This window comes from Phyllostomus discolor, chromosome 11, assembly GCF_004126475.2.
Source record: "Phyllostomus discolor isolate MPI-MPIP mPhyDis1 chromosome 11, mPhyDis1.pri.v3, whole genome shotgun sequence".
NCBI lineage: Eukaryota > Metazoa > Chordata > Mammalia > Chiroptera > Phyllostomidae > Phyllostomus > Phyllostomus discolor.
This window is the reverse complement of record NC_040913.2, coordinates 23048203-23072301: the sequence shown is the minus strand read 5'-3', so window position 1 is coordinate 23072301 and position 24099 is coordinate 23048203. Positions and strand designations below refer to the sequence as shown.

The following is a 24099-nucleotide window of genomic DNA, read 5'->3' as shown; positions in this document are numbered from 1 at the left end:
TGTGGGGGGAAGTCACAATTATTAAATTTCTATTGCTCTATAAAGTCTTAATTATGTTTTTAGTTTAAATAGGCCATGGGATGGCCTGGGAAGAAAATGTTCATAATTTCTATTCACTTTTTAGGTACATTACATTAAACAGGCTTTTCTCTTCTTTCAGGAAAATATTTTAAATACTTCCACATACCTATTATTTCTGAGTTAGTGCTCAGAGACTATAATGAAGTAATTCAGTCATTTAAAAATATAGCTTAAAAGTGAATGTTTGTTGAGATTACCACAACAGCTACTAGGAATTTATTTTTCTAAAAAACCATAACTGAAACTACTTTTCTTATTTGTAGAAGGAAAGCAAATACAGATTTAGCCTTGTGTCTACTGGAAGTACATCTTCAAAGGCAAAAGGCCTTGGTAATTAAAAAAGTTCATACCATTTTCCTGTAATAAGTGGACTTTCACACTATGCTTGGCAACCTCACATAGAACTCTCCAGAGTCAGCCGAGAGCCCTGAACTCTCGGAGCCCTCGGAGATTCCGGACTCTGCTATTTCCTACGAGCTACCCTTTTGTCAACTCCCTGCAACTGCTCAAAACCCCAGCCAACCAGCTCCAACTGATTTATTCAAAACTGAATCCACTTTACACAGAGATGACCTAAAACACTTAATGATAAAGTGATTTTGTGGTGAGTACATATAGAGAATAATGAGATCACTGAACTAATTTTCATCTGTAATGCACAGAGAAAAAGATTTTAGGCATTCATTTATGGTCTTTTTATTCACTTTTTATTTCACTTAATTGGTCCTTTTGCTCCATCTATATTTTCCAGTTTGTGGACTGAGTAGAACTGAATGTTTCAAGAAATAGACTGAGATTTGCTATAATAATTTTTTCCCCAAGTGAGCCTTTTCATCCCAGGGCAAACCGCAGTCACACACCCTTCACTGCGCAGTCCTAACAACTTCCTCTCAGGTTCCAGAGAGCCAGAAGCAAAGGCCAAGGTGGTGCGTGCTCCAAGAGGTAGCTTCCAAATGTCTCCTCCGGACCAACCTCAAAACAATTTAGTTCTAGTCTAATAGGAGAAAAAAAAGCCCAAGTGACAATAATGATGAAGCATAACAATCAAAATTTAGATAAGACAGCCCTGGCCAGGTGGTTTGGTTGGCTGGACCATCGTCCCATTCACCAGAAGGTTGTGGGTTTGATCCCTGATGGGGGCGCATATGGAAGGCAACTGATGGGTGTTTCTCTCTCACACGGACAGTTCTCTCTCTAGCTGTCCCTTCCTCTCTCAAAAATCAGTAAGCATATCCTTGGGTGAGGATAAAACAATAATAATAATTAATAAAATTTAGTTAAGATAATACCCATGTACCTATACAATTCTTTATAACAACTATAAATTCTATATTTCATTGTGTATGTATGGTAAGTTATGATTTCCTTTTGAACTTTTTTTAATTTGTTGCCTTAGCCTCCATCTTCTTTTAATATGACAATTTTATGTACCACTGAATTGTGGTCATCTTATGTGCTTTAGATATAAGAAATACTTAAGAAAAGGCAGAAAAATCTACCTTGGACTAACAGTTCTGCTTCTGTATCAGCTATGCTATGTACAGTTAGTTGGCATGTGAGTAACTTGCCAACTAACTTTGCTGGTTTAAATGTAAGAAGGTTAACAGAAAGAGGTTTGAGGAACCACTGCGGCACATTTCCAATCAGTGCTGCCACTACCCTCCACCCCTCTCCACACAGTGTTGCTCTCTGTGCTCACTTATACTTACGCCTGTTAGACTGAAAGCAATTCCCGGTACATAATCGGGATTTAATTCGCCCTCTTAGACATACGACAGACCCTCTGAATTCTTGAAGACAGGTTCTGAAACCGCCCACGATATTCTGGCATATTATTGGACTTCTCTGTGGCTTGCAGGAATGTTGATGATCTCCTTTCAATATCACTTCCGGCCTCTTAAAGCTCTCCTCCCTTGGCCTCAGGAATGGGCACACCGGTTCCTACAACCTGTTCACATTTCGATCGAGAGTTATATGTTTCTTATGTCCATCCTTGTAAAATATTTAAAAAATTTTTATGTAAGTTTCCTTTCCCATTTGGTAATTTACAAGCATCTGGGAGCATCACTGGGTGGGCCACAAGCAGAGAGCACAGGGCACCGTGGAGACGAGCCCTGCAGTGGAGGAGGCTCACTCAGGAACTGACAGCCTGTGTGTTCATGTGACTGTAACATGTAACTCAGCAAAACAGGAGCGCTACATAAGAGTTCTGGCACACTTTTGAAAAGCAGAAAGATGTTGCATCTGTGACTGGGTCTAATGTGTTAAATGTAACCTGTCTTTATGAGGGGAACATAGCAGCTGACTCTTCTCTTTCCACTATGATGCAGAGCACCGTCCTATCTGGAGCTGAACAGCTTTTCCAAGACGACCAGTGAATATCTTTGGGCCAAAAGGCAAGTATTGTTACATTTCTTCTCCTGTTTCAATCTAGGTCGAAGGATGTGGGGGTTCAAGTGTTCAGAGAAAAATTTACCTATAAAACTGGATATGAAGGTGTTTCTTATATTAATTCTATGACTGGTATGTTTTTATCAGAAAGGACAATTCCATTAGTTTCCCTGAGTTGATGAGAAGCATGTACTCTATGTATTTTGGGTTGTTTTTAAAGACATTATCTTGATAATATGCCAAAACTCCACCCAGAGATGATAAATTATCTAGGCTCCCAGAAGCCAGTAGGATCCCTACCACCCATAAAGGCAGTAAGGACTTCCTTTGGCTTCAGGTACGACCACTGCATTGGGGCTCATTTACTCAGGGCCCTCCCTGAGCCTCTGACGTGGAAAGGGAAGCAGCCCATGCAGCAGGTGGCACTGTCTCCAGAAACGACTCCAGCACAAGCCAGCCATCAAAGCTGTGATTCTGCCTAGAAGACAGGCAAGGGAAACAGGTGTTTTGAGGACACTGCTATAATGTATGCCATATTGAGAGAGGGCAGGGAAGGCACACAGTAGTCATTTTTGCTGCCCTAACTTTAAACGGGGTTTATACTACCTTCCTTATGAAAGCTCATCTGGGTTCTCTTAAGTTCCTGAAGGAAATACAAGGGGTCTGATGGAGGCTGCGGTCCTGGGCTTTCCTGGGAAAAGTTCAGGTCTATTTAGGTGTTAAACAAACACAAAAGTTTGATAGTGTTTTCTTTGAATATAAAAATATAGATAAATATAATTTTTATTGGTAAAAACCAGTAACATTTATGTTTGGATAAATTTCTGAAATTTACAGCGTGCTACTAATATGCATTCTGAACATCATCTACCCTGGGTTCCTTAGCTAAGGCTGCAGGTCCCCTCAGCACTAAGGACTGGCTGTCCCTGAGCCCATGCAGGGATCTGGGAGGCCCTGCTGGCTTGTTACATGCCATGCATGTTCGTATGCTAATAAAGGGCTTCTTCCTGTGTGTCCACCACATTTACACCATCAACTAAATATGTCAGGATTTGTAGTCCTGCTTCTCCTTCGACTACCCCAACTTCTGAAAACAACAGCTTCCCAGAAAGTTTCTCACACCCCACAAGCCTTTATGAAAAAAGGTGTATAAAGACCAGACATTTAACATATGAGCTAGCATTTGCTTTCATAAACTTGCTTATAAAATTCAAATCCTTTTAGAGATTCCCTATTTATTCTGACTCCCTACTTATTCTCCCAACATACATATGATGACCCCCTGTTTATTCTCCCAAATGATTAAATGACTTTAACATTTGCAGTAGTTCCTTCAGATCATTAAAAAGCAGTAAAATACCACAGAAATAGTTGGTTCTTTGTATTTGTTTCCTACTTTGTTTCTTTCTTCCATATTATCCTGATGTGTACCCTTCTACGCAAGTTTTATGCTCTCTCTACATGTGTCAATGAACAGCCAGCTACCAATACAGTTTTGCTGTTTTAAAAACCACATTTAATGATAGAATAGTCTATGACATGGTTATTTTCACTTAACATGACATTTGAGACTTTATCTTCTTTTACTTTAGTTGTTGTACAGTATTTCACTTTGTAAATGGACCACCATTAATTATGTGTTCTTATAGTGACAGGAAATTAAGCTGTTCATCATATACACTGTTAGAAAAGCTGTTGCAGGTCTGCTTGTAGTCTGTACCTAGTAGTATAATTACAGGACATGCAGATCATCAGTGTAATTAGACATTGCCAAATTGCTCCCCAAAGCTGTTGAATCAATTCACACTCCCACTGATGTAGGAACATGCCCATTTCCCCATAATGCAAGGCTTCATATGGCCAGATTTTCAGTTTTTTCTCAAGTCATCTTGAGAAAAAATGCAAGAAGGATTAGCATGCTGTGACTCCCAATGAACATTTCCACCTTCTCTATGTTCTTTTTCATTATAGTCTATTTTATTAAATCATGTTTTAGTGTCGAGTTAATTAAAATTTATCTCTTTATACAGGTATTAATCTGTATCTTAAAAACCAGCTCTAAACTCACCTTTCCTTTTGGTTCTTTTACTTCTTTCAGTAATGTTACATCTTTCAGCAAATTCGGGTGGGTGATAAGTTCTTACTATATTTATGTCTGGATTTTTAAAAATTGTTATTGTCTCCCTGGCTGGTAGGGCTCAACTGATTGGGCATTGTCTCACAAACCTAAAGGTCATGGTTCAATTCCTGGTCAAGGCGTGTAGCAAAGGCAACCAATAGATGTTTCTCTCCCTCCCTCCCCTTCTCTCTAAAATTAATAAGCATGTCCTTGAATGAGGATAAAAAAAATTGTACTGTCAACTGAATTTACTTTGGCTGAGAATAGAATTCTGGGAAACCTCAGCCCTCTGAAGAGTCCCCTGCATTGTTTGTGGCATGTGTTGTTGCTGACAGTTTTTGCCCTTCTGTAATTCCCCTGTGTATATAAGCCTTTGAGATTTTCTTTATGAATCACGCTTGACAATGTCACTGCTATGTGTCGTGATGTGGATTTATTTTCACATATTTGTTTATACTCTAAGGTTCATGACTTCCTTTAATTTTTCACCATTACTAGACATTTCTCTGAATATTACACTCTATCTACTCTTCTTTTATAGAAATCCTTTCAGATGAATACTAGAACACTTCAACTGATGTCTCTTAACTTTTCCCTCATGTTTCGGTCAACTGTCCCACTTTGCGTTGTTTTCTGGGTAAAATTCTCAGTATGACTTTTCAATTCATATATTCTTCCATTGATCTTTCTCAACGTTTCACAGTTGCCAAAACAAGAACTATCCTACATTCATACCCCCCCCATCTTTAACATCTGTTTGGGCAATAAGTGTCATCCATCAGATTTCCATTCACCCTGCCTCTGCAGAGGCCTTTAGGAATTCTCACCCGACTCCCTAAGATAGCCTCCTAACTTTCCTCTCTTCCTTCACTTTCACTATATTCAGTCCTTCATCTACAGATTTGAAAGTTACCATGTTACTCCCGACCTACTTTTGACCGTTCTGTGTCTCCCTGCGGCATCAGTAAATATAGACTCCTTAGTTTGGCACACGATACTTTTGATAACCAGATTCACAGATAACCCCTGGAGACTCACTTCCATTTCTTATAAACACCCTTTATTTCAACCAAACCAACGTATCTACTTGTACAGTCTGGTATCTACCAGGATGCACTATGCTCCTGCATGTTTCCAGAACTCTGAATCTTTCTAAATTGCCTTTCCTTCTTCATATTGATATGGATATGAAACCAACACTTTCCTCTGAGAAACAACTTTTCCTGAAGTTGGAACCACCCCCTCCCAACCACTGAGCTGGGTGATCTACCCCTGTGATCTACCTCTGTGGGTCCACACATGTCTGTATCACAGAATTCTCACTGGGCTTGTTTTGTCCCTTTATTCCTTCAACTATGAGCTCCTTGTGAGCACTGCCTGTGCATTGCTCATCTGACAGAATCACAAATGTATTAATCAAGTACATGAGTGAATGGAAAGAAATACATTGGACAATTCCTGGGTAAGATAAGCAGTTAAAAAATGATGCTTAAAGATTTTTTAATATAAAATTCTTAATACTTTTCATCTGGCACTGCAAATTTTATTTCATTTTAAGAAAAGAATAAGAAAGCAAGAAATAAATTGGTGCTATAATCATCTTCACTTAAATAATAATCATGAAGAATTTTGGTCCATTATAATAGAACAACATAAGGAACAAAATTCAGTAAGTTTATAATAAGTCCGCTAACTTCATTTACTTCATAAAGTGTAACAGGTTCTAAGTAGTATTTCTACTTGTTATTTTAATATTTTAAAACCTCACTTGAGGATATATTTATTGATTTTTGTCAGAGAGAAAGAAAGGTAGAGAGCACAAGAGAGAGAAACATTAATGTGAGAGAGAAACACTGATTGGTTTCCTCCAGTACACACCCCAACCGGGGATCAAACCTGTAACCTTTTTGGTGCAACCAACTGAACCACCTGTCCAGGGCTCTAGGTGGTATTTGTAAAATGTGAATATACCATGTCTCTGGGTGTGCTCATGGGGTTTTGTGTGCATTATACATCATGCACATATAAGGTGCAATGCCCAGCTCCTCTGGGAGCACGTTTTAACACACCCTGACGTGAGGTGGTCTCGGCACCCTGTACCTCGCAAACACGCATGGCCTCTCCACGTAAACTGCCCGCTGGAGGCCTGGAAATGACACGGCTGACACGCCTTGTATCTTCTCTGTGATAAAGTATGGGACATGTAACGCTAACAAGTAGAGTCTGAATCTTTAATAGTTTACTCTTTGCTAACTTTCTCTTGTCAGTAAAAATGATTCTATTCTCAATGTTAATCATAATTACAAATACAGAGCACAACACTGAAATACGGCTGCGAACCACTCAGTGGCTTATTCAGACTTGTTAACGGCGAAGGCTGTAATCTTCTACTTAAATCACATCACATGAAATGATGTAGTTAAAATTGTTTGTTTATAGTTAAAAGTTAAGTGTAAGGGGCTAACTATGGTAATTAACATAAAAATGATTACAATTGGTCAAAGAGGAAAGAAGTGGGCCTCTTAACAGTTGTCACAGTTGCAAAGTGGGTGATGAGGCAGACCACGTCCTGGAGGTCACACTGCCTCGATGAGTGGACCACATGATGGGCACACCAACACCACTAAGCAGTGCCTGTGTCGGTGCTCTCTGTCAGGGGACAGACGGAGGTGTCCCCTCACAAGCAGGACTTGGAGAACGTGTGGGAAGACCGCTGCCACCACGTATCATGACCCCACTCAGTTTGGGAAAGCATACAAGCTATTTTACTCTTTGATGAACTGACTAAAATAGTAAGAGAACTACAAAAACAGAAAACATACTATACAAGACTGAAGAAGAACTGAAATGAAACCTGGAAAATGTCAGATCTTCCTATGCAGCTATTTTCTGTAAGCAAATGCACATTTTATGGAATTTAGTTTCCAATTTTGAGGAAGGCATTTCAGAACATCTGCTTATATAAGCTAAGATAATTCCAAATCCGGGATGTTATCATCATTATTAGCTATTGGCTACTGCTTGGAATTTTATTGAACTCATTAATCTAAGAAAAATAAATGTAATTAGAACAGTAATAATAAATGTTGGCTGTATTTTTATTTTGTACTTTCCCCTTTGTTTTTCAGAAAATAATCATGACCAGAATGAGAAGAGGCTGAACAGCCATGTCTGTTCAACCGGTTCCTGGCTTGAGAGAGCTCCAGGCAGGGGCCAGATATGTCTCAAAATGACACAGATGTCAGTCTCTGAAATTCAGTGAACCGCACTGTGACAAAATTTCCCTGAACCTCGAAATGTTAACCTACAGCTCGAGGCTGTTGTTTTTACTGTTTTGAGATGCTGGAGAAATGGGAACTTTTAACATGGTACCATAATGCTAACATTTAGCAACACGGACTTACTTCACACAATTCACATTATGTGTCTATGTGACTTTATATACAGTGTGGGGCAAAGTAGGTTTACAGCTGTGAGTAGGAAAAACAGTTTATTCTTGTATTATTAATTACTATATTATTTTTCATATGAACTGTAAACCTACTTTTGCCCCCACCCTGTATATAATAGATTTCACATGTAAAAAACTTTAACATTCACAGAAAATAAATATATCCTATTGAGGAAATATGGGATAGGGCTATTTAATATCGACAGATTCTCTAGAAAACTAAAGCATACCTTACTAAGCATCAAGCCTGAGTGTAGCAAAATGGCCTGAGGGTATAAAATAGTTTTGATTTTTTTCAAGTCTCTACCACTCATAAGCTGTGACAGTCCTTATGAGCAGAGGCGGTTACACGAGTCTGAGTCAGTTTTCTTATCTAGAAAACACAGACAAGCAGTAACACCCATATACTAACACCTTACATACATAAGACTTATAGATAATGTATATAAAGCATGAACAACATACAGGCAGGCATTCATGTAGGTTAATTACTGAAATGGTTTTTAATAAATATCTATATAAGATTAATTACATACTTTGTTGTTTACCTCAAATAGACTGACTATAATGTACCCTTTCTTTCACTATTCATGGCCATGATTTCAAAAGCAGTTATTATGCTGTAATAAAGTAGTATCTCCAAGGACTGAAAAGCTGTTTAAGCCTATTTACTCCAATCACAAAAGACCTTGCTGTGATTTTTCGAGTTCTTATTTTAATAATAATTTTGACACCATCTTTGCTGGCTGCCCCCTTTCACCTCAGTGTACGTACAGACAAAAGGAGCGGCCAGAAAAGAGCCGCGGAGGGCAGCAGGTTGGGAACGGGAGGCTCAGTAGATTTGTTTCCCTTTGCCAAGGAAAGTGACAGAACGTGAAATGCTACAAAATCTTTGTGGCTACTGGGACCATATTACAAAATCTATTGAGAAGACATTTTCGGGGACCTGAGTAATGAAAATAAAAACTGAGAACTATTCCTTTCATTATTTTGTCCTTGTGCATTTGCGGTCACTGTTTTCTCTCTCTGCACAGCTGGAAAATCGTATTTGCCACGAAGCACACGCCAACGCACAGTTCACGGGCTGTCTCTTTCAGAGGAAGAACACGGATGCTCTCCTACAAGTAATTCATAGTATCCGTCAAGCATGCGATGCACGGTTTACACCTTACTCAATGTGTGTGCGAGTGCATTATAACCCACAGTTCAGGAAACGACACCATTCTTCCTTCCTTACGTGCCCTTCTTTCTCTGTCCTCATTGTCTGCTCTTCGCCTGGGCTGGAGTACTACTCCCCACGCTGAGTAGCACAGCCTTACGCTTCTTTAACTCTCACCTCAAATGCCACCTACTCTACCCTCATTATAACGTATGACTTCCTCCGGAGTCTAATTCATGTTCTTTGGGGATTTACAACCAGGTCTCTAGAAGGCTTCCTCTGTTTTAAAGGGCTCTGTGTTTATAGGGACTGATTTAAAATATCCACTTCTGACAAAGGCCACACCGGCGATGACTGGGGAGTCCTTGGCCTCAGCACGGAAGAGACAAAAATACAATCACGAAATCGACAATGCCTTCTAAACACTGAAGATTTCAAACAACTCACACAAAGCTGTTTTAGATTTGTGCTTGGGTCTGCTTAATATACCTTTAAGATTAGAGAGCTGTGGAAGGAACCCAAATCATTGTTTTATGGCTGCAACAAATGGGCCCACCACGGTAAATATGTCATTTATTCTTCCTCACAAAGAGGCATTCATTGCATAGTGCAAATAAAAGTAGCATTTTCCTTCTACTTAAGGTTCGTTAGATGAAATTTATGCTTTTAAAATGCACTGCAAACACCAAAAACTGATTGTACCGTTATCAGCTTTTAAATCAAAACAGCTTGCTCTGTGGTAAGGACAGGAAAACTGGTCGATTTATTTCATAAAACTTTATGTACAAAGAGACAGTGTCTATGAACTTAATGGAGAGAATATAGAGTCTGGAGGGGTAATTTTTATTACAATTTATAGTGGGATTATCCATACTCCACAGTGCTCATATTTTATTGAGATTTTATAGCGCTATGATGCTGACGCAGTTAACTGCAGCAGGTAGGAGGTGTAATTTGTTTCACCCCAACTGGGAAAGGAAATTGGCATTCCTATTATATAAGAAACCTAGCAAACACTATTAATTGCTTGGATCCAATCAAAAGCATTATTTATCCTGGTTTCGCGGGTAAAAATATTTTACCTGAGACTAGAAGAGTAAATAAGAACTGACTATAACTCATAATTTTCATACAGCAATATCTTTTCATTATGACCATTTGGAAGCCATAAAAATAGTTTTCACCCACAGGGGTTCAACTCTAGAAACTATTAAAACCTAAATAAACACTTGCTGTTTACTGTGTGCCAAACAATGGGAAAGGCAGTAATGACACAGATATCATTATAATTATATACAGTAAATATATTAGACTTGAGCCAAATATATTGAGCTAAGAGATCGTATATATAAAATAAATTGTTTTACAATTTGCTGCATACCTTTCTAGAAGAAATTTGAATGAGGTCTTTACCAGAGGAAGGGAGTCCTTCCAGGAAAAGGAGATTACATGGTAAAGGCAGAGGCGTCAATCTGAACATCCACGGAAATGGTGGCTGGGACAGGGTGTCTGTTTGGTGGATTGGCATCACAATGGGGTACAGTGGTGGTAGGACGGAGCCCTGCTGGTGATCATTTTGTGTTGCTGTTTCTCCTACTTCACCATACAAGGGGGGGTTCCCTTCATGGTTAGGGTTTAGGACTGCGGACCGCCACCAGCCGCAGTACTCACAGGCATCTTAAACAGAACACTGTGCCACCATTAATCCATTCTTTGTTCACTCGTCTCTTCGTTTAATAAATAACTACTGAGCCTTTGCTAGTATTGGGCACAATGCAGTGTATTGCGGAAACGGTAGTTAATGAGGCTTAGATAGATTCGGGGAGTCACCAACCTACATTACCCTAGGAGTGAGGGCTGGTAACATACACTTCATTGCACAAGCAACCAAAGTTTTTGCAACAGAGGAGCTTATTTTTCCTGGTAGGTCACTCGAGTCCCACTAGGCTTTTTTCAACCCCAGGAAACTGAGAAATCCATATACCGTGGGATTATCTTTCTAATTCTACTCTGTTTCTACTAAACGTTTCCTAAACTCCCAGCTATTCAGATGGCACTTCTCTGATGACTTCTCCAAGGGCTATTCCCAGTTATCTCAGTTGCACCAAGTTCTCCTATTTTCTGTCTTCCCGAGTCCTTGCTATCCCAAGATATACCTCTTACGTTTGCTTTCACACAAACGTGCAGGATGGGGAGTGAGATAAGTAGGAAGTGATGCTTTTTCTTTCTGGACCAAGATAGTTGCCTTTTTTTTTTAGAGCTCTAAAAACACAGTGGATAAGTTAGGTTTCAAGTTTAAGTTTTATTTTAAAAGGGTATATACACTGCACTCCCTGACTGACAACCGACCCTAAACCAACTGGAAATATCCAGGAGCAATCACAGAATAAACAGTCTATATGGAGTTCTCTCTCAGTTCAGTTTTTTAAAATTCTACCACTAGATGGCAGTACAAAGACTGTAATTTTCAATATGGATCCCTCAGTTCCATAATAATTACTTCTGGGGATAGGTGATTTAGTTAGACAGGGAAGAGAAAGAAGAATCAAGATTTAGGAAAAGGTAGCATGGTGAGGGGTGGAGGGAGATGCAGAAGGTCAACTGGGAGAGGGAAGAGGATAGGGAAATGGGGGGAAGATGGAAAAAAGACAGGGCAGAGAAAAGAAGGTGGAACAGCCAAGGAGGGTACTTTGAGAAGGAGATGCCAGAAAGGAAGGCACGGGTGGACCTGGAGATTATTACACTAAGTGAAGTAAGTCAGACAGAGAAAGACAAATACCATGTGATTTCACTTATATGTAGAATCTAATAAAATATAAACAAACAAAAGAGGAACAGACTCACAGATACAGAGAGCAGACTGACAGCTGTCAGCTGGGCGAAAAGGGGGAAGAGACTAAGCAGTATAAACCAGTAGTCCCACAGCATCACAGCGATGCGAAGTCATGGGGAGTATGGCCAATGATATTGTGATAAATACGTGTGATACAAGCCGGGTGCTACTGGCAGCAGTGAGGGCACCACTCTGTGACGCATATGATTTTCTAACCACTTTGCTGAACATCTGAAACTAATTCAGAATACTGTTGAATGTAAACTGTAACTGAAAATTAAAATAACTAAATAAATAGAGAGAGAGAGAGAGAGAGAGAGAGAGAGAGAAGGACAGGGGCTGAGTTAAAGGTCAGAGAACACCAGTGTGGTCTCCTTCTAGCGTCTTGGACAGGAACCACAGTACGACAGAGAATTTCAATATGGCTCAGCGCGCGAGCGCGCACACACACACACACACACACACAGAACCGATAAGCATGCATATGAATAGACGGAGGAACAAGAGTTTCACAATGCAGTCATATTTGGGTGATACTATCAAGTATTTCAAAATCTACTTCATGCTTTAATTTTCGAACTGCTGATTATGAGCTACTACATTAGTTTCAAAATTCACCAACAGAAAAATGAGCCACAGGGTAAACAAGATTGTTTTAGGAATCTGTACACCAGAGCTGGCTTTTAAGAGGAGGTATTTTTAAGTTCATCGTTGCATGGAGTAGTAGACATTCCTGGCCATATAATCAACCATAAAACATTTGTTGAATAAATGAACTAATTAATTGAAGAAAAAAGATGGTGAAGCCACCTGGTCATGAATAACACATTTAATTGGCCAGAGATCAAAGCACCATTTCCCCCACATGATGGTGGCTGGAGGAAAAATAGAGTATGCGATGATTACTCTGTGAATTAGTAGCTGTTCTTTTATTTATTGGATAGACAAATGTCAACATGTTCTTTTCTAAAGAATACAAAGTGGAATACCAGTGAATCAAATTCTCCATTAAAAGTGGAAAACAAACAGAGAGGAAGAGCTGAGAAAACAGTAACAGTTTAGAACAGAACAAAAATTAGTATTAAGGAAATAAGAAAAATATAGGGAAGAAACCACAGCCAAAGAGTTGTGAATAATTTTAAAAAAACAATAAAAATGGTGGTGGCAATGTTTCGAAGACAAAGTTTCCCTCCTGGGTCTTCCATGCTTCTTTATTTAATTTGTTCCTTCCAGGTATTAAGAGTTATTGAGTAAAATGCCTATTTGCTAAATATATGTGTATGTATATGTTTCCAACACTCCAAAGTTTTTTGTAGTGAGTATATATGTCCAACTATCATCAAAGTAATCCTATAAATACCTGGAATCTTATATGTAAATAATTTCTTATAGCATTACAGTTCCTTTATGCTTTGAAATTGCTTTGCTTTGAAAGCAATTGCTTTGAAATTAGAGGCTTTACATTTGAGAGAAAAAATTATTCTTAAAAATGAAACCACCAAGGAAACAAAGACATTACATTTCAAAAACCCAATATGGAATCCTCAATGAGTTAAATGTTATCAGGGAAAACTTCAGGTGTGATAAAAAAGGAAGGTTTTTACTATATTAGGATACTATATTAGTTGCATTTCTCATTTAAGCATTCACTGATATTTATGAAAACAAAACTTTGATTTTTTTAACTATAGAACAAACTTGCCCTAACAAATTGAAATGGTATGCCACATATCACTTTATAACAGAGTGAGCATGAAGCCCTTTTATGTTAACCTCTTGCTTTAGCTACGTTATCTAATAAATGGATTTGTTTCTTGTCTATATCTTCTCTTCTTGCAATAAAATCTAGCAATGAATGAAACATCATCTCTCTCTTAGTGTGATCCCCTCTGGTGTCCATACTTTTCTTTTGGCCTTTGTACTTTTATTTACTATTTAACTGTGTGGGAGGGAAGCTAATCAGACTCACTCCTTGACATTTTACAGTTTCCAAGAAGCTTGCCTAGTGTTCTCTGTTTTCTGCATATTCTCTTAGAAAAATATAGACAATTTCTGTCTCTGAGCCAGTGATTGTTATCAGATCTTCAAACCCACCCAGTCTATGCCCAATGAAGAAAGGAATCAACAGATTCAAGGTATTTTAGAAAAACAAAGGCATAAGAAGCCATTTTTTTGTGGACTCTATTTTAATTCCTGTGCATGCCTAGAAGTGAAAAAATACAGATAAGTTTTCTATTCCATGTTGAAAATAAAGTAAAAACAAACGATGAATGACCATTGTATCTATATAAAATACAATTTTCCAAACTCCTATTTAAAATTCAATTTTTCATAAATACTGGCTGGCTGCCTTTCTCATTATTTAACAAATTCCTGTCTTTGTTATATAATGATAGAAGTGAAACACTCAAGTCCTACTAAAGTCTATTTTTAAGAATAATAAACCAGACCTTGGCTGATGTGGCTCAGTGGGTTGAGTGCTGGCTTGCCAACTGAAAGGCTGCCGGTTTGATTCCCAGTCAGGGCACATGCCTGGGTCACAGGTTGGGGGCACGGGACCAATTGATGTATCTCTCATAGGGCAATGTTTCTCTCCCTCTCCTCCCTCCCTTCCCCTCTCTCTTAAAAAAAAAAAAGAATAACAAACTGAAAGTCATCAATTCTCCAGTCTGACGTCCCAATAAGCAACATTAAAAAAATTAAAGAACATAAACAAGGTGGTCTGTCAATATAAATCAAATTCAGAATTAAAATATGAATCTATATCTAGTAGTTATCGCACTCAGGCATCAGTATAAGAATAAATTCTCCAAAGGAAGATGTGGTAGTTGAATCTCTCAAGAAGCAAAGACAACCAAATGCATAAGCAAAGATCAGCTGTCCTGGACTATCTGGTCACATGGACAGATGGCACCAGGATTCCAGCGAATGGTGAACGAACAGAGGACAGTCACGTGTAAGGGAGACAGAAGAAGCGAGACAGAGGCAAAACGAACTGCGATCTTGAATAAGACATCATTAACATCAAAGGGGAAAGCTACAGGCAGAAGAAAACTGGTGAAACAAATGGATCTGAAATGGGAGTTTCCTGGGAGCAAAACTACAGCTGCAGTCAGTGGTCAGAAGCCACCTCCAACCAGCCTGGCAGCGATCACGGTGACAGCCATGTTCCCTTCACAGATGTAAGTGGCATCGGGCTAAAAATACACTGGTGGCTTCTTCCTGTCGGCGGCTGAGAAAAGCAACAGCCTGCAGGAAGAAAATGGGGTGTATTTCAAATTTGTTCCTGGCCACACCCCTTTGCAACTCCTGAACGAGTGCCATGAAAATAAGGTATATTTTTGGAGAATTTTTTCAGTTCATCTAACTATAACAAGAAAACAACACTCTTTTAAAGTAGATAACCAAAGAAATTACATGCCCAAGGGGGGTTGGTTTCCAGACGGCAGTATCAACATGCTCTTGTGTCAGATATTTTGGAAAAAAATGTAATTCCTAGTCAAGGACCTAATCACATAAAAGTTTTAAGTCAGAAACAATGCACTTATGATGCACAATAAGTTATTTTTCAAGCATGACAACATTACCATAAAAAGTCTTAATGCAATAATATGTTTTTTAAACTTCTGGTAGCCTGGACTGCTGGGATGGCATTTCCATGGGAGAAAATGTGGCTGCAGAGAAAACTGGAGCTGAGTTCCTCCCTCCAGGTAATCGCTTTGATTATAGTCATGTGGACACATGGTCACGTGACGGGCTTGGCTGGCTGAGGAAAAGGAATAATGGGGGGAGGGGGGAAATAATAGACCATCTACATAACCTAATGAAAAAGAATGGGGTGGTGGTCAGAAAAGAAATTGGGCAACCATGAAACACCCACTCAGATACACTGGATTTTTCAGTTCTGGCTGTTCCCAAACCACCGATCAATCCTACCCTTGCTCAAGTCTCATTGCTGGGTGTCAAGGTAATAATACCTGTTCTTCCAGCTACATGGAGATAGGCTCAGCTCAGGTACGGCAGGGACGATGTAAGTCCACTTTTGTAAAAGCTCTTTAATTGGGTTTTCACAGACTGTTAATGGTATTGGCTTTTAAGTATTTTGAATTTCTAAAATATAGTATGCATTAATACTCAAATGTCTTTAAATAACAAATACAGATTATTTTGTGTTAATCTTTTGTTTTTGAATGCATTCTGTATATTCTGCTAGGTGATGAGAGAGAAATGTTTGATCTTATATTTATTTTAATTCTGGTATCATTTTTACAATTCTCTATGGAACCCAAATTGTACTAAAGTTTCATTTACTTTTCATTGTCAACCCTAGGTTATCTCTGTTTTCCCATTTTCCTAAAAATTCTGTCACTCTAACAAAATGACTTTAGAATTTGTGTTAATTACAACAAGATGCAAGTTACTTCCACAGTATAAGCGACTAATTTGCAATTAAGGACTTTGCTCCTACAATTCTTTCCTCTCTAGAATTACCCATTTTCAACTATCTACTGGATTCTTCTTGACAGAATACAAGTATGCTATACTACCTCCCTGTTTTAAAATCCCTCCTTCCAGAGCTCCAAAGCCTTCCTCTACAACTCTTTCCGGCAAAACTACTCCAAAGAGCTATTTTAGACTTTCAGTCTCTCCTCTCACACCTCGGGTCCGAACGCAAACTCACTTCAGTCAGTCCTCAGTGCTCACCACTCCGCACACTGTGCCACCAATGAACTCAACCCCCACCAAATGCTTAATTCTTAGTCCTTGTTTTATGTGGCCCCTTAGCAGCTATTGATACAACTGATGGCTCCCCCTTGGAATACTCTTCAGTTGCATTCTCCTTACTGCTCTTCTTCTTACCTGATTAGCAGACGAGAAGGAAGAAGGAAGGGAGGTAGGGAGGCAGGGAGGGAGACCCTAAACACCCCTACTCTTCCATCAATGCAATAACAAAGCCAAGAACAACTTTGCTTGTGATCTAGGACCCTCTATGCTTTCTGCTATTAAATACCTGTAAAAATTGATGAAAATCTGTAAACTCTACCAAAAACTTCCCCAGGCTGGGGTAAAATTCCTTTACGAGGTAAAATAATCCCTTAGGGTCTTGTTTATAAATAACATGTTTCAGGTAACAAAGTGTGGGCCAGAGCAGTTAGTGGCTGTTCCTTCTGCATGGAGGGTCTTCTACCTTTCAGCACTATCATTTGGAGGGACTATCTGCTACTTTGTCCTTTTGGTATCAAACAAAGAAAAAAAGAGTATGTTCACCCAGGGCCACATCAACTTCAAGCTTGCCTTCAAAGGGCCAAATGTACTTTTAGGACTGTATAAATGTGACTACTCCTTAACAGTTAAGCAAGAGCTCGGTGCTGCCGCCGGGCACAAAGTGCCAGACCGGATGAAACAAGGTGGAGGGCTGGATTCCGCCCGTGGGCCTTGTGTTTGCCACCTGTATTTCAGACTAATATTCTTTACATACTTGGATCAGCTAAAATACTGTCATTTCACATCCTTTGTTGTTAGTCAAGCATGACCACGTGGAGGTTTCACCCGACATCCCCAAACTAGAACCACCTCTTCTGAGCATCACAGTAAAAACATGTCTTCCAACCATATAATAACACCCGCCATGAAAATACTTTAGTCAAATACTACTTTCTCTATCTGCAATTAATATTAAACTCTGCCCTGGGTAAATCCATGGCTAGTCTATGTTTTCATCCAACTGTCTATAATTACCAGTTATTTGTACAATTTGTTGTTTAATATCCATATCTCCTAACAGATTATAAACATTCAGGTGGAAACAGCGTCTGTTTTGTCCAACACTCTATCCCTGGTGCCAGTAAAATGTCTAGTGCATGAGAGATGGGCAGTAAGTGATGGTCCACAAAGGTTCGAGTCATGTGCTACGCTACCTCAGACACGGGTGTGTCCACTGACAGCCCTTTGTGTGCTGTGACGGGTGGCGACCCGCTTTTCTACCAGAGACCAGGTATGTTATTACACCAACGCTGATCATCTACATTGCTGTGAGTGAGTTTGCTACTCTTATTCCTAGCATTTTGAAAATCCAGCTCCTTTATCGTGTTTTCTTTTGCTCATCTAAACCAGATACATAAGTCCTAAGTGGGAATGGAAACAGGAGCTGCCGTTATCGCTCAGCCACTTCACTGCTGGCCTGGTGCCCGGCTGCATACGTGCAGCACAAGGACCTGAGGAATTCCTGAAACGCCCTTTCCTCTGTTCGTCCTGGGAGGTAGGCAAACCTCCTCCGCCAGACCCTTTTACCATCATCTCATCAATCAGGGAAACAATTAAAAAACTTGTAAAGTGCTGTAAGCAATATTTGTAGAATATAGTGATTATAAAAACTTAATATAAACTAATAAAAATAGAAAATATGGGATGTTTCCAGACAATTTCTCGTACCAAACTCTCATCCCTTGCAATTTGTCGTAGTAACAAATTTGAGAGGCATTTCTATGTTACTGGGCGCAGTTTCTCATTTTTAAATTCAGTAAGTTTATTCCCTCCAACTTTCTGTTTTTACAAGACAGAAAAAAATTCTGAACATTATTGCTTCATGTATTTGGCAGGGGAGGTAATAATTATAAATAACTGCAAACATTTATGGATAGTTAATCAACACTAGACATTTATACATAAGCTCTTACTTAATCTTCCCAAGAATCTCCAAAGATCAGTCCTACTTTCAATCCCATTTTATCACTGAAGACAACAAAGATTAGTGAGATTAAATAACTTTCCCAAATGCAAAGCTGTAAATGAAAGACCTAGAATTCTAACTTATACATTCTTGATTCCAAATCTCAGTCTCCTCATGTCCACATCTCAGTCCAGTGTGTTTATGATTATAGGAAAATTTATTTTTGATATGAAAAATTTTGAGTAAAAAACACTGCATGTAACTAATAAATATACTCATGTAGAGAACAGATTAGTCTGCAAAGATGTATCTTCCAGAAAATTAAATTTTGGCAATATACTTTATATGTTATATACTTGAAATGAAAATAATCTCTCTGCCCTGGCTAGTGTGGCTCAGCAGGCTGAGTGCCAACCTGTGACCAAAGGGTAGCTGGTTCAATTCCCAGTCAGGGTACATGCCTGTGGGCTGGGTCCTCCATTGGGGGTATGTGAGAGGCAACCGACTGATATTTCCCTTCCTACTCCTCTCTCTAAAAATAAAGAAATAAAACCTTTAAAAAATAATGTCTCCTATAAAAATGATAATAGCAAATAAAAGAGGTATCTCTTTTTTCCTTCATTAGTGCATCAAAATTATAAAAAGAAAGACATAAACAATGTTAAAATCCTTATCAATCAATTTTAAGATAAAAGCAATATTTCCCTTAAGTGATATCTCACAAAGACTGGATTCTATGGTATACATATATACAACATATAAAATAATGTAACATGTAAAGTTATATTCTTGCTATTTGCTAATTCCTAATTCTTAAAAAATTATAAAAACATCTACAATTACTATACTGCACACCTGAAACTAATAAAAAATAATATTAAATGTAAAAACTATAATTTCAGAAATTTTAAAAAGAAAAAAACAGAATAGGAGGAATTAAAGTAGGATTTTAATGGGTATGGAATAAGTTGGGGGAAAATAAAATCCAAAATAGAATATAATAAAAACACCTATAACTATAAAAGAAAATAAATACCTAAGATGTCATCAGTTATGCTGTTATTCAGATCTATAAGCTCATTTTGATCAGAAGCAGCAGAATATCAAAGAGAGTTCAGCTCAAGTGAAAACCCGTCAAGAGGCTCCTCCCTCCCTCTTTTTCTTCAACCTGTTCATAAAGAGCGTGATGGCACCAGCTCCCGGCCTTCGCCCAGAACAGCACAAAAGAGAAATTGTCAGGTGAGCGCAGTGTCTACCTCTCAAGATTGCAGTCTCAAATTGGACCGCTGTGAGTCAAGAAATACCTCACTTGCTAACTGGGAAGGTGACATTTACTTCCTGTGCTACAAAAAAACTCATGGCACTACTCATATACACTACCTTGCCAAAGGTGAATGTGCAATCTTGTAGTATATGTTTGCAAAAATTTCTCTAAGTACATAATCAAAAGTTATTCCTATGTGTTGAGGGCAACTCCACACAAGAACCTAAACAACCATGTTTACTGGCATTTTATGAGATGGCCGTGTTTTATGTATTCACCGATCATATTTTAATTATGGGCCTCAGCAGTAACATGGTTTTCAAAGCAAAAAGTAATACAACATAAAGTCTCAATCCTTCGTCACTTCTAAGTGCTGAAGACAAAACGCATACACATGTATTCAGTTTAAAAGAGAATGAATCAACAGTCATGGGAATCATGGGCAGTTGGTCTTTCTCCTATAGAAGGGTGGCTTACTTTTTAGGTTCATGGGAAAGAAAGAAAACAAAACCTGGTTCTGTTATAAGTTCCTTCTAGTAAATTGGGGGAAAAAAGAACTTAGAAGTAAATAAATAACTTCATGATCAACTATAAACCATCATGCATAATTAACTACCTAGGTATTATTAAATATTCCCTTCTAACCCCTAGAAGGGAATATTAATATTGCATGTTGCAATATTTCCATCATACTGAGACATCCCACTATTTAAAATAATAACAACCTAAAACTTATATAAAGATAAGAACTTAAGCTATGTGTTATTTTTGTAGCCAAACACTTAACTTGAAAATTATTTTAATGGCCAATTAATTTACAAGTTACTTAAAAGTGAATGGTCAGATTTCAAGCATTACAACTTCATGGCATTTTATATCATTGTCATCCATATAAGTTCCAATCTGAACCTCTGGAAGAACAAATATATTGATTCACTTTTTAAAATTTCATAATGGATCATTTCTATGAGGGATTTATGCATTTATACTTACAAGCAGTTACATTAACTATATATTATCCTTACCATCTGGGTATTTGAGGGTGAACACTATTTTGCAAATTTTGGTATCTGAATTCTGACATTAAATGGCTTTATACATAAAATAGAGACTAAGTACTAATGAACCATATAGTTTAGCTCATACCCTCAATGGCTCTGTGTTGATGGGCATAGAACCTGTTCGCATGTAATGTATTTGCATACGATTTAGGGTGCGCTCACTGAATGAAAGAGCAGTTACCTCTAGTGCTGAAATAAATCAAGGCTTCACTCGTGAGCCTTACCTTTGCCATGACTTCTTCCATCCTCCAAAAGCGGCACTACAATAGTGTTGTTCACATTTCCAGGTGAGCGCACGGCTGTGTAGACAACAGGCACCGACTGTACCACCACGGGGATGCGGTGAACGTGACTCAGTTTGTTAGACTGTAAATTCATGGGACTTGAAGGCGGTACGGGATGGATAATGTGCAAAAACTGCTGGCCTCCCACACCAGATGCAGAGGCAACAAGGGGCCCTGGAGTTAATACTGTTGACGAAGATGATGCTGAAGATACTGATGTTATAACAGTTGGGGATGAGGCTGGACGACTAGAAGACGATGAGGAGGTTGAAGTTGAAGAAGGTGAGGAGGCAGACGCTGTCATGGAAACTGGGGAGGATGAAACGGCGGTGGGGGATGTCCTGGCTTTGTTGATGGACAAGTCCACTGGCTCAGTTTGTGTTTGGAAGTGATCTACAGACAGTGAGTCCTCCGGGGGCTCCCCTTTCACGTTATTTAACAACAGGGGGACGGCTTCCATATCGGGGTAGTTGTGGACGTTTGGAGACTGTGGGGAGAAAAATGGAACATGTATTTATCTTTGTTAATAGCTCATTTTAATAGACACAAGGTTTATTACTGGAACGATCATCAATTTTTCTCTTATTGCTACAAGACATTAATTTGGGCCACAAATATGTCAAGGATGGTCATGTGACTATCATCATGACTGAAGCTGAGAGCACAAAAGTACAAAACAGAGTGAGAATCAGCCTCTGCTCCAAAGACACGCTCATCCTGTTGGGAGAGACAGGCACTGTTGTTAAAATCCAGTGACAGTGGGCTGATTGCGGGAGCAGGGAGGTATAAGGGCACTAAATGGTAATAGAAAAAACACAATATGAAAATATTAAAACATGAAGTAAGTATCTACACCATTGAAGAGTGGAATAAGTGCATTAAGGAGGAGTAAGGATGCCCCAGGAACCTAAAAATGAACAGCAATTTTACAGAAAATTTTCTAGAAGTTCAGTATGTAAAGCATTATCCACTTTAAACTGTATACATGCAATCTGTTTAGATAAAAACATTCATTTTGTTGGTTTGACCCACCCTTGATTTATTAGTCTCAGTTTCCTCAGTCATAAACTAATGAAATTCTGATGAGATGACCTTAAACATTGTTCCAGGTCTAGGTTCTACAATTCTATAATCTGACCCTTACTCAACATCATCGCAGCCTGAAGGCACAATGTTACCTGGCAACAGTACTGGCAAACCTCCATATTTGGGCAAAGAGCTACCGTACAATTCTCCTGAGCATTAAAAAGGGGGACAGCGTTCTCGCACCTCCCGCACCTGCCTACTATGTTGTTAAATACAAATCATTTCTAATAATTGGATTATAACTTAACTCTTAATGATGACTTTTTTCCCCCTCAAAAATAACATACAGAACTACTACAATACACCTTTCAGGAAATAATAATTTCAGAAAAAACTTTTTCTTGGAAATTTTAAATTGTCTATGACTGTTTTGTTTACCTTAAGATAAGGATAATAGTTTTGACCAAGTTCAATTTCATTCTTTTAAGTTGCAATAAGTAAAACATACTATTACTACCACTACTAACAATAATAAAGACTCCAAGACTAATGAACCCAGACTAATGAACTCAGCATTTTATTACTGGGCATTAATATAAATTATTCTTGCCCTGGCTGGCATAGCTCAGTGGATTGAGCGCGGGCTGGGAACCAAAGTGCCCCAGGTTCGATTCCCAGCCAGGGTACATTCCTGGGTTGCAGGCCATAACCCCCAGCAACCGCACATTGATGTATGTATCTCTCTCTCTCTCTCTCCCCCCCTTCCCTCCCTAAAAATAAATAAATAAAATCTTTTAAAAAAAGTAAAGAGACTAGGTAATTATAAAAATAAAAAATATATATATAAATTATTCATAACTTTATTCACTTATAAATTCAACAAGTTATTTCTTGGGTGTCTACTTCCGAGACCCATAAATGGCTCAATAGTTCACTTAGCAAATGTCAGCCTTAACAGAAAGGGTGAGACTGTGGCAGGTCATTTTGGTTATGTCTCATTTGACCAGGCCAACACAGACACTGTTGTTCTAGCACATGAAAACCAGAAACAATTTTTTTAACTTCATTATGGTATCAGAACAACACTGCCTAAAATTATATCAAATTGCTACATTTCATCTTTGTTTAATAAAAGATTTTGGTTTGCTATTCCCCCTAAAAAAACTTGAGCATACACTTAAAGGAACAAAACATATCTCTCAAAACCTTTCTTTGTAGAATATAAATGATAGCTCCATTCAAAACATACAATGGGCAGTAATGTAAGGGAATCTTATCTGCAACAGTGAGAAGAGAAAGAAACTAAGTCAACGATGGTACCAGATCAATTGAAAAGGGAAATGAGTTGATGTTTTATTGTATTTTTTGCTTCTATGATAAAATGATTACTGACCCACAAAAACATAAAATTAGAAAATATAAAAATGAATCATCCAAATATCTCCTGCATGAAATTCTAAATAACAAGATTTCAATTATATGCTGAAATTGAGAAATAAGTTTTTAATCTTCTCAGACATTAAGAAACCCCAAAAAGAGAAACAAACACCACAAACAACTACTTTTATAAAAAGCTGTTATCATTATCCAGTGTTGAATCTAAAACAATATTTCAATTGGTTCCCAATGTTATTATCTAATTTCTTTGTCAAATATTTTATGAAAGGTTGCTGTCATAAAATATCTCAACTGGTTTATCATTAAAACTATAAAATGTGTCATTAAGCCTATGTTATCAAACACTGTTTGACATCAAATAT

The 24099-nt window shown here is 38.3% G+C and overlaps 1 protein-coding gene across 3 annotated transcripts in view; it reads right to left on the bottom strand.

Annotated features, from left to right (window-relative positions):
- The window catches only part of KLF12 (Kruppel like factor 12), a 424035-nt gene that overhangs the window by 129075 nt on the left and 270861 nt on the right, over window positions 1-24099 (bottom strand). For all 3 annotated transcript variants that reach the window (XM_036011296.1, XM_036011294.1, XM_036011295.1), the window contains one exon: window positions 21254-21800. In XM_036011296.1, the coding sequence (XP_035867189.1) occupies window positions 21254-21773 (520 nt within the window). In that variant the 5' untranslated portion in view covers window positions 21774-21800. The remainder of the gene's footprint in view (window positions 1-21253; window positions 21801-24099) is intronic.